Below are 13,492 nucleotides of genomic sequence, written 5' to 3'. Positions count from 1 at the left end.
ATGGGATTTTCTGGCTTAATCTCAAAAGAAACCAAAATAAAGGAAATTTACACAAATGTAAAATACCTGAATTTTTCCTTTTGTAGTAGCTCGGAAGAACCAAATCGGAGTAGAAGTTCGAATATAGAAGTTCAATGTCCAATACTCACTTAAGAAATGGTTTTAAGTTCTAATTGATTTTAAATTAAATCAAGTTAGGGCTAGCTCTATTTGATTTTGATTCCAAGAAGTGGAATATCCCAATTCCTCTTTCAAATTAGATTGGAATGCAGAAACAAAATCAAATAAGAAAAGCTAACAAAAGAGAACATTAAATATACACAATTTAGCTTAAAAAGAATACTAACTTATCTCTTAGAGTGATGCCTTGATTTTACTTGAATTGGATTATCAAACTCTGAAATTCGTGCTCTATTTATAGTTGTAGAAATCGCATGTATGACTAGTCTTGAGAACACTATGACTGGTAGAAGGACGAACTGCATTTTGAAATTTTGAGTGCGATCGGATAAAACCGTTCCACGACTGGTCGTAGGGTGTCCATGACTGGTCGTGAACCCTCCATGACTGGTCGTGACATACCCACAACCGGTCGTGAGGCACCAGGTTTAGTCACTGTAATTTGAGTCGTAACTGATGGACTAATCGTAGGACGAGTTGGCACTATTCACACGACCGGTCGAGAGAAGAATCTAGGACTGGTTGTAGATGAACAAAAAATTTCAAAAAATTCCAACAAACTTAAGACTGGTCCTGAAATTTCTTGGACTAATCGAGGCAGTGTTAGGACTAGTAGAATAGGGTTTAGGACTAGTCTTAAAATAGTCCAAACACTTATAAAGTGATTCAATTCGAATTATGTATACAAAATGACCTACCCTAAGGTCAATCTAAGGTTATTCATACCTTAAATGTGAAGTATGGACATTGAGTCTTCATTTCTTCAGATGATGGTTGACCTTTGAAGATTCTAAAGCTTGAGATCTCTACAAGATGTAGCTTGAACTTGAGATCTTCTAAAGCTTAGATTTATCGTTCTTGAGCTGTACTTCATCTTGAGTTGAACATTATCTTGAGTCTTGAACAAGCACTCGTCTTTTCGATGTAACTTTAAAAACTCTGAACATTGAAGCTTATAGAAGTGGACAAAGTACTTGATCTTGAAGTAGATCACCATTCTTAACTTAAAGCGTTGTGATGCAGTGTCTTGAACATATAATTCAACATACTACACAAGACACAGAATCTATTTTTTGGCAACACAAAATTTGACAACCAAAGGAGTAGGAAACCATAGCACTTACAATTTCGATGTGCTCCCGAGAGCAACTGGGTTTTAAGATTACTCTTAGGTTTTTAAGTAATGTTAAGTTAGTGATTTTAATGGTTTTGGGTCTTGCCATTTGTATAGATAGTGGTTCAAGCTAATTCACCGATTAATTTAGTTTAGACCTTAATTAATTCTCATCTAATTTCTACAGAATTCGGTCCTTAGTGATTTTTGCCTAAGGTGGTACTCGGGTCTTTGTACGGATTTTTCCGAGATGTTACAATCTACCTCACTACCAAAAAAGGGGCAAAGGATTCAGACCACGTTACTTTTTAGCTACGGATATAAACCTTAGCTATCATTGTTACGGTTTTAATCCGTAGCTAAAAAGTTGATACACCATTAATAATTAATAGTGTTGTAAGGGGCTCTATGAGGCCTAAAAAAACTATATGTTCTATCTAAGCTGTCTATATATTTGTAAATATTACTTTAGAGGATGGAAAAAAAATCAGCTAGATCAAAGGCTCAAGTGGACCACACGGTAGGAAACATTGATATTAAATTACAGTTGCTTCTTATGGTGTGGTCCACTTGGGCATTCAATATACCTGAAATTTTATGTATCAAAGTAAAATAATTTATTAAAATTATGGATCGGAATGGATTAACTAAATACATCATGGTGGGCCCCACGGAGCCCCTGATCTACGTCCGTCAGTCGGAAGACCCCCATATTTGGGCGCGCGCTCAAAACACAGACGTGCCCAAACACAGGTATTTCACCCGCGTTCTCTCTCTCTCTCTCTCTCTCTCTCTCTCTCTCTCTCCATTCCTTAATCAGAGATTTCCCTAAGCTCTTCTTTCTTGATCCTGTCTCTCCCTCCTGATCTCTGCTCTATCTCTCTCATTCTCCTCCTCTCTCCAATGCATCAGCCGTGAATGCCCTGCGAGGTGGGTTTTTTCAAAGGGGATTCATGATCCCGACCCAGTTCCTCAACCTCCCGATTTTCATCTCCCTCCTGAAGAAAGCGGAAGAGGAGTTCGGATTCTAGACGTGCGGTAGCCTGGTTTTTCCCTGCAAGGTGGGTTTTTTCAAAGGGGTTTTGAAGATTCCCGATATGATGTGCATTTTGTTTCCATTTTCTATAGTATTTAAGCTGGTTTCTTTTTTGTTTCACCTACAGATTTTTTTTGATAGATGAACAACTTGCTTGCTATTATGGATTCCCAAGATGCCATGGGGTTGTCAATGACATTGAAGCAGAGGAACCTGCCATCTGACTATACCTTTTGTTGATATTGTAAGAGAGTAAATTAGAGATGGTTTTGCGTATCTATTCTTGAACTTGAAATACAGACATACGGGTTCTGTTGCTGTAGGAAACCATGGGATTCCGGTCATTGTTGCCCGGCATTGTTTTGGGAATGCAAATAGCATGGCTCCTCATGCACAGTAATTGATTAAACTCTAGTTTAGACTATTTACATGTTTGTAGTAGCAAAGTGAATGTGTGTATGCAGGTCTTTAGAAATTTTATTATGCTCTTTTTTTTTTTCTTTTCTTTTTTTTTTTTTGTCAATCTGTTGTGGCTTTGCTGTTTACAAGGCATTGTATAAAATCTTCAGGATCTATTCCTATTTCTCTACTTTCTAGTTGCAGCAAAAAATAGTTGGAAAGGTTCATTTCCTCTCTCCATGTGCATGTTGCCTCTCTTCTTCAACATATGGTTGGATCAGTTGGTACGTTCAAAATTTTTAATTTATTGGAATTTTTTTTCCTTATATGCACCTATTTAATACTTATCTTTTTTGTAGATTTTAATTGCATTCATGTTGTTTTAAGAGTAGTGTTTCTTGTTTACAGATTTTACATTCCCATTTGTAGTTGTACAAGGACAAACATTATATTCCACAATGGGACCCATGGTTCTGTAATCTAGACCATTGGCCTATTGCATCGAACTGCAGATTGATGAAGGCCTGAAATTCTCCGTGATGGGAAACTCACAGGCACCAATCTTTGGATAAATTTCATTTGGATGGAGACCAGCACTCTAATTTTCAACCAAAATGTACTTGTTTTTTGCCACAATCAAAAGGCTAGAATTGTCCCAGCTAAAAGAATTTAATACTCTACACAAGGAAGAATGTAACAGACCAATGGTCAGGACTGCCTATTTGGCTTCGTGGAAATAGAAATGAAGGAAACAACGTTTCGTAAAATGCCATTTATAAATGTTGAGAAAGGTAAAATAGTTTGTTTTAAGGCCAGTTTGAATAAATTGCAGATTGGAGAATGCAACTAGTTTGCATCAACAAGGAATTTATACCTATTTGGGAAGCAATTGCATTTGCCGGCTGTATTCTCGTTCCTTTTATGCAGAGAAGGATTGTTGGTCTTCATCAGAATACATCAGTTGGATCAACTGACATAATTGGATGTTTTCCTTTTTAAAAAAAAATAAAAATAAATCTTTTTTCTTCACCTTGAGCTTGGAGGAAGATTATACTGTGGTTTTGACCAAATCTATATGCCTATTTTCATATCCAAATACAAAATTCAAGGGCGTTTGATGAATCTGAGTTGAATGGATCACTTTGGGAATTGGGAAAAACATGCAAGACAGATAAATAATCATTTTTTGTTTTTTGGGTTTCTTCTTTTGTTTTGTATTTTCAATGTAATGGGCCCCAATTAACCCAATCATATTTGATGCGTGTTCTATTAGGGCCCATTTGGATGATTTTCCTGTTATTCATGTTTTAACGCCTTTTTTCCACTGATTTTTTTTAATCAATTTTTCCTTATCTTTTTTATTTTTATTGTAAATGATACATGATTAGGTTGCTTGTGCTCATGCTTGGAGGAGTAAGGAAAGAAAAGTTGATTCAGGCATCTTTGGACATTTTTGGGCATTTTGTGCCTTTATTATTATTATTATTATTATTATTATTATTATTATTATTATTATTATTGTGGTTTACTCTTTATCCTAATTAGGTTGCTTGTGCTCATGCTTGAAATTATTATAAGCATGTTTTTTTACTAGAACATGTATGTAACTTGTTTATATATAAGCATGTATTTATTGTCTTTTTTAAAATTTGGTTTTTTTTTTTCCATTTTTTCATTTCTTTTTGCTGTTTAAGGTCAGGCAGGTCAGGCTAATAGAAACCATTAATGCCCCATCAAATGTATGCCACAAAATACGAATGATACACATGTTTTCCTTTTTTACTACATATAAATGTGCGTGTCTTTTTACCATAGAAACCATCAGAAATAGCTATTTACTACATATAAATGGGATTGAATGCCTACCGTTGACAATCATTTGGGGAAGCAATTGGTAGCTTATTGTAGGTCTAATGCAATGTGTTTCAAGGTGTAGCAGGCGAAGTTGCTTTGACTTCAGGTGGTGGATTGAAGAAGCTATCTTTATTAACTGATAACTATAAAGAGGTTGCAATGGTAAATCATTTATACCAACTCTCTTACCTGATATTCTCCCAATTTCCATTTTCTTTTATGCTTATTTCTTACCACATTAATGCCAATGTTTTACTCAAACTCTCTAAGTGCATCATAAGAATACAATTCCATGAATGTAAAGTGGGCCAAGCACAGGTTAAGGTTTGACCCATTTTCTATTTAAGGCAGAGTGGAAAACATAACCTGCCTTTATGCAGGCTGTCATTTCCCACTTTTGATGCTATAAATCATAGCTGAGGTAAGAACACGAAGGTCCTATTCTTATCTCACTTGTGAGTTGGACACAACCACCTGTCATGAGATATTGATGGGTTAATTGACATTGGAGTACTTATTCCAATGCAATTAGTAGTAGTCCTTGTGTTTTGCATGAGTTGGACATAGCACACCTATATATATTGATTTTTATTTATGTTTTATTTTATTTCTAGCTTTCTTTTTTAAGAAAAATCTTGATTTGGAATTTCTTTTTCTTTAGAATAAAATTTTGAGTTTGTAGTAAATTTCAGAAGCAGAACTGATCCGTGCCCAAAATTAGGTATGTAGTAAAATTTGGTTAGTTGTTCAAGGTTTGTGTAAGAGTAATAAAATTCATGCTATTGTATATGTATCTTGTCATCTATCAGCTAGGGTGGTAACTGACCGAACATCAGGATATTTGAAGGGCTTTGGGTTTGTCACATGCCCTATGATTGAAGAGATGGAGCAGGGCATAAAGGGAATGGATGGTCTGGTAATTGCTCATTGCCTAGGGGCTGCAATGTTCCTCATTACTTTCAGATGTGTTGCACTAGTTTGTATGAATCAACACTCAATGTCTTTAAATGTGCATTGGTTGCTGCAACTACATCACTGATAGAGTCGGCGACCCCCTTCTATTTTGGTATTTATCAATGGTAAGACATTGTTTTCTAGGTGTAACCCATATATATGATGAATAAATGGGATGATTTTTACACTAGGTGATCCTCATAGTGGGCCAACGTATTGAAAGTTTTGGATGTTACATTCACTTAATAGGTTGGAAGTTATATGTTGGATGCTACATCTATGGGATAAGGGTTCCCGGAATGCAACATAGAAGAAGAAAGGAAAACAAGGTATTGAAGATAGCATTCTATCTTTCTTCAACATCTTTGGTGTAGGTCTTTGGGTTCGTCAAGTCAGCGAGCTGACTCAGTTGACCCGATGAGATTTTGAGTTGAGTCATCAGGTTCAGGAATGCAAGCCTCAGTTTGGTGTAGGTTTTATGCTACCCTATTTTCAGATATTGAGTCATCAGATTTTATTTTATTTTGGTAGTGAGTGTATTTCATTTCAGGCTAGTTAACTGTCATGTAGACCATACATTTTCTGTTAAATAAAATGAAATTGCTGAAATTACTATTAAGCCTGAGGATGCGGATGAGGCTGGGGCTTGTAGCCTGGCTACACGTGATTCAGATATGCTTTCTTTCCTTTATATTATGATTTAGATGTGTATAGATATTCTATGAGTTTTTGCAATCCACGCATTTGAATCATCATATATGCTTATGATTTTAATACACCAAAAACCACCCATGCAATCTCAGCCCTGCAAATGCATCAGCATATCAAGCTCATGGACTTGACATGGATATGTTTGATGTCGCCTAGGTGCGGAACTAGTTGTCCATTCCAATGTTACCAAGATCACCAACCCACCTCATTCTTTTGACAAAAAAGAAAATGAAAAAGAAAAAAAGGCGGCACTTCTAACAGTCATAGATATTATTGTCCTCAGCCCCTAGAGTCTGCATTTGGATGTTCTGATTTCTTTGTGCATGTAGTTTTTTTGATTGAATTCAATATCAGTGAGTTTCTCAAATGTAGGATGTTTTGCTAGCAGTGATTTCTTTGTTCTGATTCCTTTTACTTTATACCAATGTTTTTATTCCCAAAGTTTAATTTATCTATTTCATTATGGCGTTTTCTTATAGGATGCAAGCTCTGGTTGAGGACTACATTTTCAGTGGAGGCATTTTCTCTATGTCAGTATTTCAGTATGCTAATGAGGAAAAAAGCTCTTAAGGTTAGTTCATTTCCACTTAAAACATCGAATAACTAGATAAATCAGCTGGTATGTACATTGATCAGTTGGTAGTCTTTTGGCTTTATCTCATTTTTCTACAGTGGAGACTAAATTCATAGATAAATCAGCTGATATGTACATTACTCACTTGTGCGATACTACCCAAACTGCACTTCTGTTTTGTTGTTGATTTATAGGTTTGATCTGGAACTGTAGATATTTCCATGGGATGTGTCTCGCATTTGAGCATCAATGTAGGCAAAAGCAATCCCAACAAAAACAAGACTAATTCAATTCCATCTTCAATAGACAACAAGGTGCATTCTTGCACACACTTCTTATTGTAATTGGTGCATTCTTACACATGTTTATTTTTAAATTTTGATGCATTCAATTGTGAAAGGATTTATGACTTTGAAAATGAAAGAGAGAGGCTCATTATGGAGAAGGACGCAGTCATTCAAGAGCATGCTTCCCTGGAAAATCAATTGGTTTCTTTACAGACACAGATAAACAGCCTCACTGCAGAAGTAGATAACCTTACAAGCAAGATGCTTAAACTTACAATCTAACCCTTTTTGCTAAACACAAAATGCACGCGTCTTTATTGCCTTTCCTATTGCAGGTTAGTTCCATAAAGAAGGAATATGATCAAGCCTAATCTGAGCTCAATTTGAGTCGTTCAAAGATGAAAGAATGTGACGCTGAGATCAGTGCCATTGTCAAGGAGCAACAGAAGCTTCAGCATAAAATTAGTGATGCAAATAGTGAGAAGAAAAAATTGGAAAATGAGGTACTTGCAGTGGTTATTCTGTTCCTATTTTATTTAACTTACTTGATCTATGAAATTGTGTATGCGTTCTTGATAGAAACCCACTCTTTCCCATTCACATAGATTAAGCGAATGGAGATGAAACAGAAAGATTGCTCCCCAAAGGTAGATAAACTACTAGAAAGGCATAGTTGGATTACAGCTAAGAAACAATTATTTGGAAAAAGTGGGACAGATTATGACTTCTCATCTCATGATCCTCGTAAATCAAGGGAGGAGCTTGAGAAACTTCAAGCTGAACAATCTGGGTGAGTGATTAGATTACTTGTTGTGTTATTTCCTGTGCTTCTTTGTTTTCTTTTCCATGACAATGAAATAGTATGATTCAACACCTAATTGATGTCTGGTTTTGCATTTTTTTTTAAAGAAGAAGGTTAATGGACATGCATCTTAGTTAATCTGATTGATTGCTTTCAGCCTGGAGAAGAGGGTCAACAAAGAAATTATGGCAATGTTTGAGAAAGCTGAAGATGAATACAATGACTTATTATCTAATAAAAACATCATTGAGGTATATTGTGTATTTCTCAGTCTGTAAAGGATCTCATCTTTTTTTTAAAAAAAAATTAAATTGAATTAGTTTATGTCTGAAGTTGTTTGTTTACTGTATTCTTCTCTTACGTAGAATGATAAGTCAAAAATCAAGAAGGTGATTGAAGAGCTTGGTGAAAAGAAGAAGGAAACACTAAAAGTTACTTAGGTTAAAGTGAACAAGTGAGTCAACACTTTTCTGCTCTCATGTTCCAGTTCATATTTTGCGCTTTCTAGTTGAAAATCAAGAATGTCATTTACTTTTGTTAGTATATTTCAACGAAAGAAATTTCCTTTCCGGATTATGTTAGTGTGCGTGATTTCAGCGTTTCAGATGGCTAAAACTATGGCCCAAATTATAATATCCAGCTTCCTTGGATCCCTGGATCAGACGAATTCAGTGGATCCCGGGGACATGCCGTGTCTATATATTTGCTCGAAATTAATGGAGAAGACCCGGATGTGCGTTGGAGCTATCCGGATGAACAGGGGTCCCTGGAAGGTGGAAACTGCTGTTATGACCATGATGAAGCTGTCCATTTCCTATGGACAACATTGGAGGAGCCTGGCCATTTGGACAGGCCGTGTTTATATCTGTATTTGCAGGGACCATACCCTTAACCTAAAACCCAAATGTAAACCCAATCTCGAACCCGAATCCGATTTCCTAAACCTAAACCTTAACGTATTCTCAAATCCCTAAACGTACACCTACACCTAATCCTAATCTCAACTCCCTAACCTAAACCTAAACCTAAACCTATACCCGAACCCGAACCCGATTTCCTAAACCTAAACTTATAACCTTAACCTAAACCTAAACCCTAACCTTAACCTAAACCTAAACCTTAACTTATAACCTAAACCTTAACCTATAACCTTAACCAATAACCTAAACTAAATTCCCTAAAACTTAACATATAACCTAACCTAAACCTAAACCTATAACCTAAAACCTAAACCTAAACCTAAAACCTAAATGTATTCTCAAATCCTTAAACCTAAACCTACACCTAATCTTAATCTCAACTCCTTAACCTAAACCTAAACTTGAAAACCCAAACCTAAACCCGATCCTGATTTCCAAAACCTAAACCTTAACCTATTCTCAATTCCCTAAAGTTATAACCTATAACCTAAACCTAAACCTCAACCTGAAACCTAAATGTATTCTCAAATCCCTAAACCTAAACCTACACCTAATCCTAATCTCAACTCCTTAACCTAAACCTAAACTTGAAAACCCAAACCTAAACCTGATCCCAATTTCCTAAACCTAAACCTTAACCTGTTCTCAATTCCCTAAAGCTTTAACCTATAACCTAAACCTAAACCTATAACCTAAACCTAAACCTAAAACCTAAATCTATTCTCAAATCCCTAAACTTAAACCTACACCTAATCCTAATCTCAACTCCTTAACCTAAACCTAAACCTGAAAACCCAAACCTAAACCCGAATCCGAACCCGAACCTGAACCCGATTTCCTAAACCTAAACCTTAACCTATTCTCAATTCCCTAAATCGTAACCTATAACCTAATCTAAACCTAAACCTATAACCTACACTTATAACCTAAACCAAAACCTGTAACCTTAACCTAAACGTAAAACCTAAACCTAAACCTATAACCTACACTTATAACCTAAACCAAAACCTGTAACCTTAACCTAAACGTAAAACCTAAACCTAAACCAAAACCAAATCCCGAACCCGAATCTAAATCCCTAAATCCTTAGCCTAAACCTAAAACCCAAACGTAAACCCGATCTCGAACCCGAACCTGATTTCCTATACCTAAACCTTAACGTATTCTCAAATCCCTGAACTTAAACCTATACCTAATCCTAATCTCAACTCCCTAACCTAATCCTAAACCTAAACTTGAAAACCCAAACCAAAACCTGATCCTGAACTCGAACACGATTTCCTAAACCTAAACTTATAACCTTAACCTAAACCTATTCTTAAATCCCAAAACCTATAACCTAAACCTAAACCTTAACGTAAACCTAAACCTTAACCTATAACCTAACCTTAACCTATAACCTAAACCTATAAACTAAAACCTAAACCTAAACCTAAACCTAAAACCTAAATGTATTCTCAAATCCCTAAACCTAAACCTACACCTAATCCTAATCTCAACTCCCTAACCTAAACCTAAACCTAAACTTGAAAACCCAAACCTAAACCTGATCCCAAACCCGAACTGGATTTCCTAAACCTAAACCTTAACCTATTCTCAATTCCTTAAAGCTATAACCGATAACCTATAACATATAATCTAAACCTAAACCTTAACCTAAAACTATAACCTAAACCTAAACCTTAACCTAAACCTAAACCGATAACCTTAACCTAAACCAAAACCTATAAACTAAACCTTAACCCATAACCTACAACCTATAACCTAAACTTATAACCGCTAACCTAACCTTAACCTAAACCTAAAACCTAAACCTAAACCTATAACCTAAAATCTAAACCTAAACCTAAAACCTAAATGTATTCTCAAATACCTAAACCTAAACCTACACCTAATCCTAATCTCAACTCCCTAACCTAAACTTGAAAACCCAAACCCGAACCTGATTTCCTAAACCTAAACCTTAACCTATTCTCAATTCCCTAAAGCTATAACCTATAACCTACACCTAAACCTAACCTAAACCTATAACCTTAACCTAAACCTAAAACCTAAACCTAAACCTAAAACCTAAATGTATTCTCAAATCCTTAAACCTAAACCTACACCTAATCCTAATCTCAACTCCTTAACCTAAACCTAAACTTGAAAACCCAAACTAAACCCGATCTCAAACCCGAACCCGATTTCCTAAACCTAAACCTTAACCTATTCTCAATTCCCTAAAGCTTTAACCTATAATCTATAACCTATAACCTAAACCTAAACCTTAACCTAAACCTAAACCTATAACCTTGACCTAAACCAAACCCTATAACCTAAACCTTAACCTATAACCTATAACCTATAACCTAAACTTATAACCTATAACCTAACCTTAACCTAAACCTAAAACCTAAACCTAAACCTATAACCTAAAACCTAAACCTAAACCTATAGCCTAAATGTATTCTCAAATCCCTAAACCTAAACCTACACCTAATCCTAATCTCAACTCCCTAACCTAAACCTAAACCTAAACTTGAAAACCCGATCCCGAACCTAAACCCGATTTCCTAAACCTAAACCTTAACCTATTCTCAATTCCTTAAAACTATAACCTATAACCTAAACCTAACCTAAACCTATAACCTTAACCTAAATCTAAAAACCTAAACCTTAACCTAAACCTAAACCTATAACCTTAACCTAAACCTAGGTTTTGTGTTTAAAAGTCCATCCTAGGTTTGAACACATTACTCATGTTGGATTTTGCCATAGTTTAGAAGATTTGTAAGTACATTTTTTATTTCTTCATATATAAGTGTTTTTTTTGTCTTTCTTCCTTTTAAGATGTGTACAAAGGCATGCTTGTTTGATTGTGTCTACAAATGCTGTTTTATACAGGCTGACAAGCTAAAGAAGTCAGTGGAGGATGAAATTCATTTTCTCAAGGGAAGGGTTTTAGAACTTGAAAGTGATCTTGTGTCGAAGTCCACATAAGTTACATCTATAGTTTCAAGGAAAAAAGAAGCTCTATCTTCTACATTTACTGAGATTGACCGTCTGAAGGAAGAAAATTCTGTAAAAACGTAAGCATTATTGAATGCATATGGAGGGTGTTTACTGTGTTGGAGTGTATTTGTTTCTTGCACATGAAGGCACGCCTTAGTTATAATTCTTATGATAGGTTGAGCAAAGTGAAGTATTGTTTATTTAGAAATGTGAATGTAGAATGCATTGTATGATTTGATTGATATTTGTAATAAATGCATCATTTTTTTCTGATTGCATTTTATGTACTATTTCTATCAGCATTAAGCTTAGATGAGTTATCAATCACAGCAAGTTCTTGCAATAGAAACAGGTCGTATTATTACAATTTTACAAAAAAATAGCTACAAATATAATCCATAGCTATAGCTACGGCTTTTGTCTGTAGCTATTGGTATCTATTGCTACGGATATTATTGGTGTTATTGGTATCTATTGCTAAGGATAAAATCCTTTTTGCTACGGATATGATCCATAACACGTCTGTCGCTATTGGTGGGGTAGCTAAAGGTATTGCTACGAATATAATCCGTAGCTATTGATATCTATTGCTACGGATATAATCCATAGCTATACCTTTAGCTACCCCACCAATAGCGACGGACGTGCCACGGATCATATCTGTAGTAAAAGGGCTTTTGCTATGGTTTTTGGTTGTAGCCTTTGCCTGTTTTTCTTGTAGTGTCCCCTTAAAGAAAAATTTTATCTCCAAAATTAGTACCTTTTCGTACTCCTCAGGGATCTGAGGCTAGTTCTTATGGACTTTGACTTCTGTTTCCCAAGTAGCCTCTTCCTAAGTATGGTGAGTCTACAATACTTTCATGAGCGGAATCACTTTGCTGCATAGCACTTGTTCCTTTCTATCGAGAATACGTGTTGGTTGCAGTACATATGTAGCATCTTCACTCAACTGTACTTGCTCCCATTTGATAATATATGAAGGGTCAGGAACATATTTCTTCAACATCGATACGTGAAATACATTGTGCACACCTGCGAGTGGTGTGGGTAAAGCAAGGTGGTATGCAACCACACCCACTCGGTCTAAAATCTGAAATGGGTCAATGAATCATGGTGTGAGTTTCCCTTTCTTGCCAAAACGAAGTACTCCCTTCATTGGGAAAACCTTTAGGAATACATGGTCCTCAACTTCAAATTCCAACTGTCGCCGTCGGGTATCGGTGTAACTCTTCTGTCTGCTCTGGGTTGCAAGAAGTCGACGCCTGATAATGTTGATCTTCTCTGAGGTTGCCTGTGCTAAATCTGGGCCAATCAAACTCTTCTCACCAACCTCTACCCAAAAATGCAGTGCTCGACATAGACGCCCATACAAGGCCTCGTAAGGAGCCATGCCAATGCTTGTTTGGAAGCTATTGTTATAAGTAAACTCAACATAACGAGACAATCATCCCAACTGTCCTAAAAATCGAGCACACATGCCCGCAACATATCTTCTAACACCTGATTTACTCGTTTCATCTGCCCATCAGTCTGTGGGTGGAACGTGGTACTGAACTTCAGTTTCACTCCTATTGATTCCTGGATTCCAGTTCAGAAGATAGACATGAATTGCGTGTCTCAATCCGACACAATCTCCATAGGAACTCCATGCAGCCGTATGATTTCCT

General features: G+C 36.1%; 1 protein-coding gene and 1 long non-coding RNA gene across 4 annotated transcripts; both read left to right on the top strand.

Moving 5' to 3' along the window:
• Positions 1 to 2,196: 2,196 nt before the first annotated feature.
• Positions 2,197 to 5,560, top strand: LOC131223800 (uncharacterized). 2 transcript variants are annotated; one of them, XR_009160702.1, is made up of 4 exons: positions 2,197 to 2,355; positions 2,458 to 2,726; positions 2,900 to 5,304; positions 5,393 to 5,560. It is a non-coding gene; the product is annotated as an uncharacterized LOC131223800 (long non-coding RNA). The 2 variants fall into 2 exon arrangements; XR_009160701.1 differs by having other exon boundaries at positions 2,197 to 2,726.
• Positions 5,561 to 5,700: 140 nt separating this feature from the next.
• Positions 5,701 to 12,093, top strand: LOC131223799 (structural maintenance of chromosomes protein 2-2-like). Of its 2 annotated transcripts, none has more exons than XM_058219312.1 (5): positions 5,701 to 6,819; positions 7,715 to 7,899; positions 8,069 to 8,162; positions 8,277 to 8,365; positions 11,718 to 12,092. In XM_058219312.1, exons 1-4 carry the CDS (start codon positions 6,673 to 6,675, stop codon positions 8,349 to 8,351), a joined length of 501 nt encoding a protein of 166 aa, XP_058075295.1. In that variant the 5' UTR covers positions 5,701 to 6,672; the 3' UTR covers positions 8,352 to 8,365; positions 11,718 to 12,092. The 2 variants fall into 2 exon arrangements, 1 of the variants encoding a protein (XP_058075295.1); XR_009160700.1 differs by lacking the exon at positions 5,701 to 6,819 and adding an exon at positions 7,146 to 7,612 and having other exon boundaries at positions 7,761 to 7,899; positions 11,718 to 12,093.
• Positions 12,094 to 13,492: the final 1,399 nt, after the last annotated feature.

Source organism: Magnolia sinica, chromosome 13 (genome assembly GCF_029962835.1).
Source record: "Magnolia sinica isolate HGM2019 chromosome 13, MsV1, whole genome shotgun sequence".
Taxonomy (NCBI): Eukaryota; Viridiplantae; Streptophyta; class Magnoliopsida; order Magnoliales; family Magnoliaceae; genus Magnolia; species Magnolia sinica.
The sequence above is the reverse complement of the archived record's forward strand: the minus strand, read 5'-3'. Positions and strand labels throughout refer to the sequence as shown.

Bases quoted from the DNA above. Each gene is read 5' to 3' on its own strand.
- LOC131223799 (XM_058219312.1), top strand. From the start codon at position 6,673: ATGTTTTTATTCCCAAAGTTTAATTTATCTATTTCATTATGGCGTTTT. The intron at 6,820-7,714 runs GTTAGTTCATTT...CCATTCACATAG, and splicing joins TGAGGAAAAAAGCTCTTAAG to ATTAAGCGAATGGAGATGAA. The intron at 7,900-8,068 runs GTGAGTGATTAG...GATTGCTTTCAG, and splicing joins CTTCAAGCTGAACAATCTGG to CCTGGAGAAGAGGGTCAACA.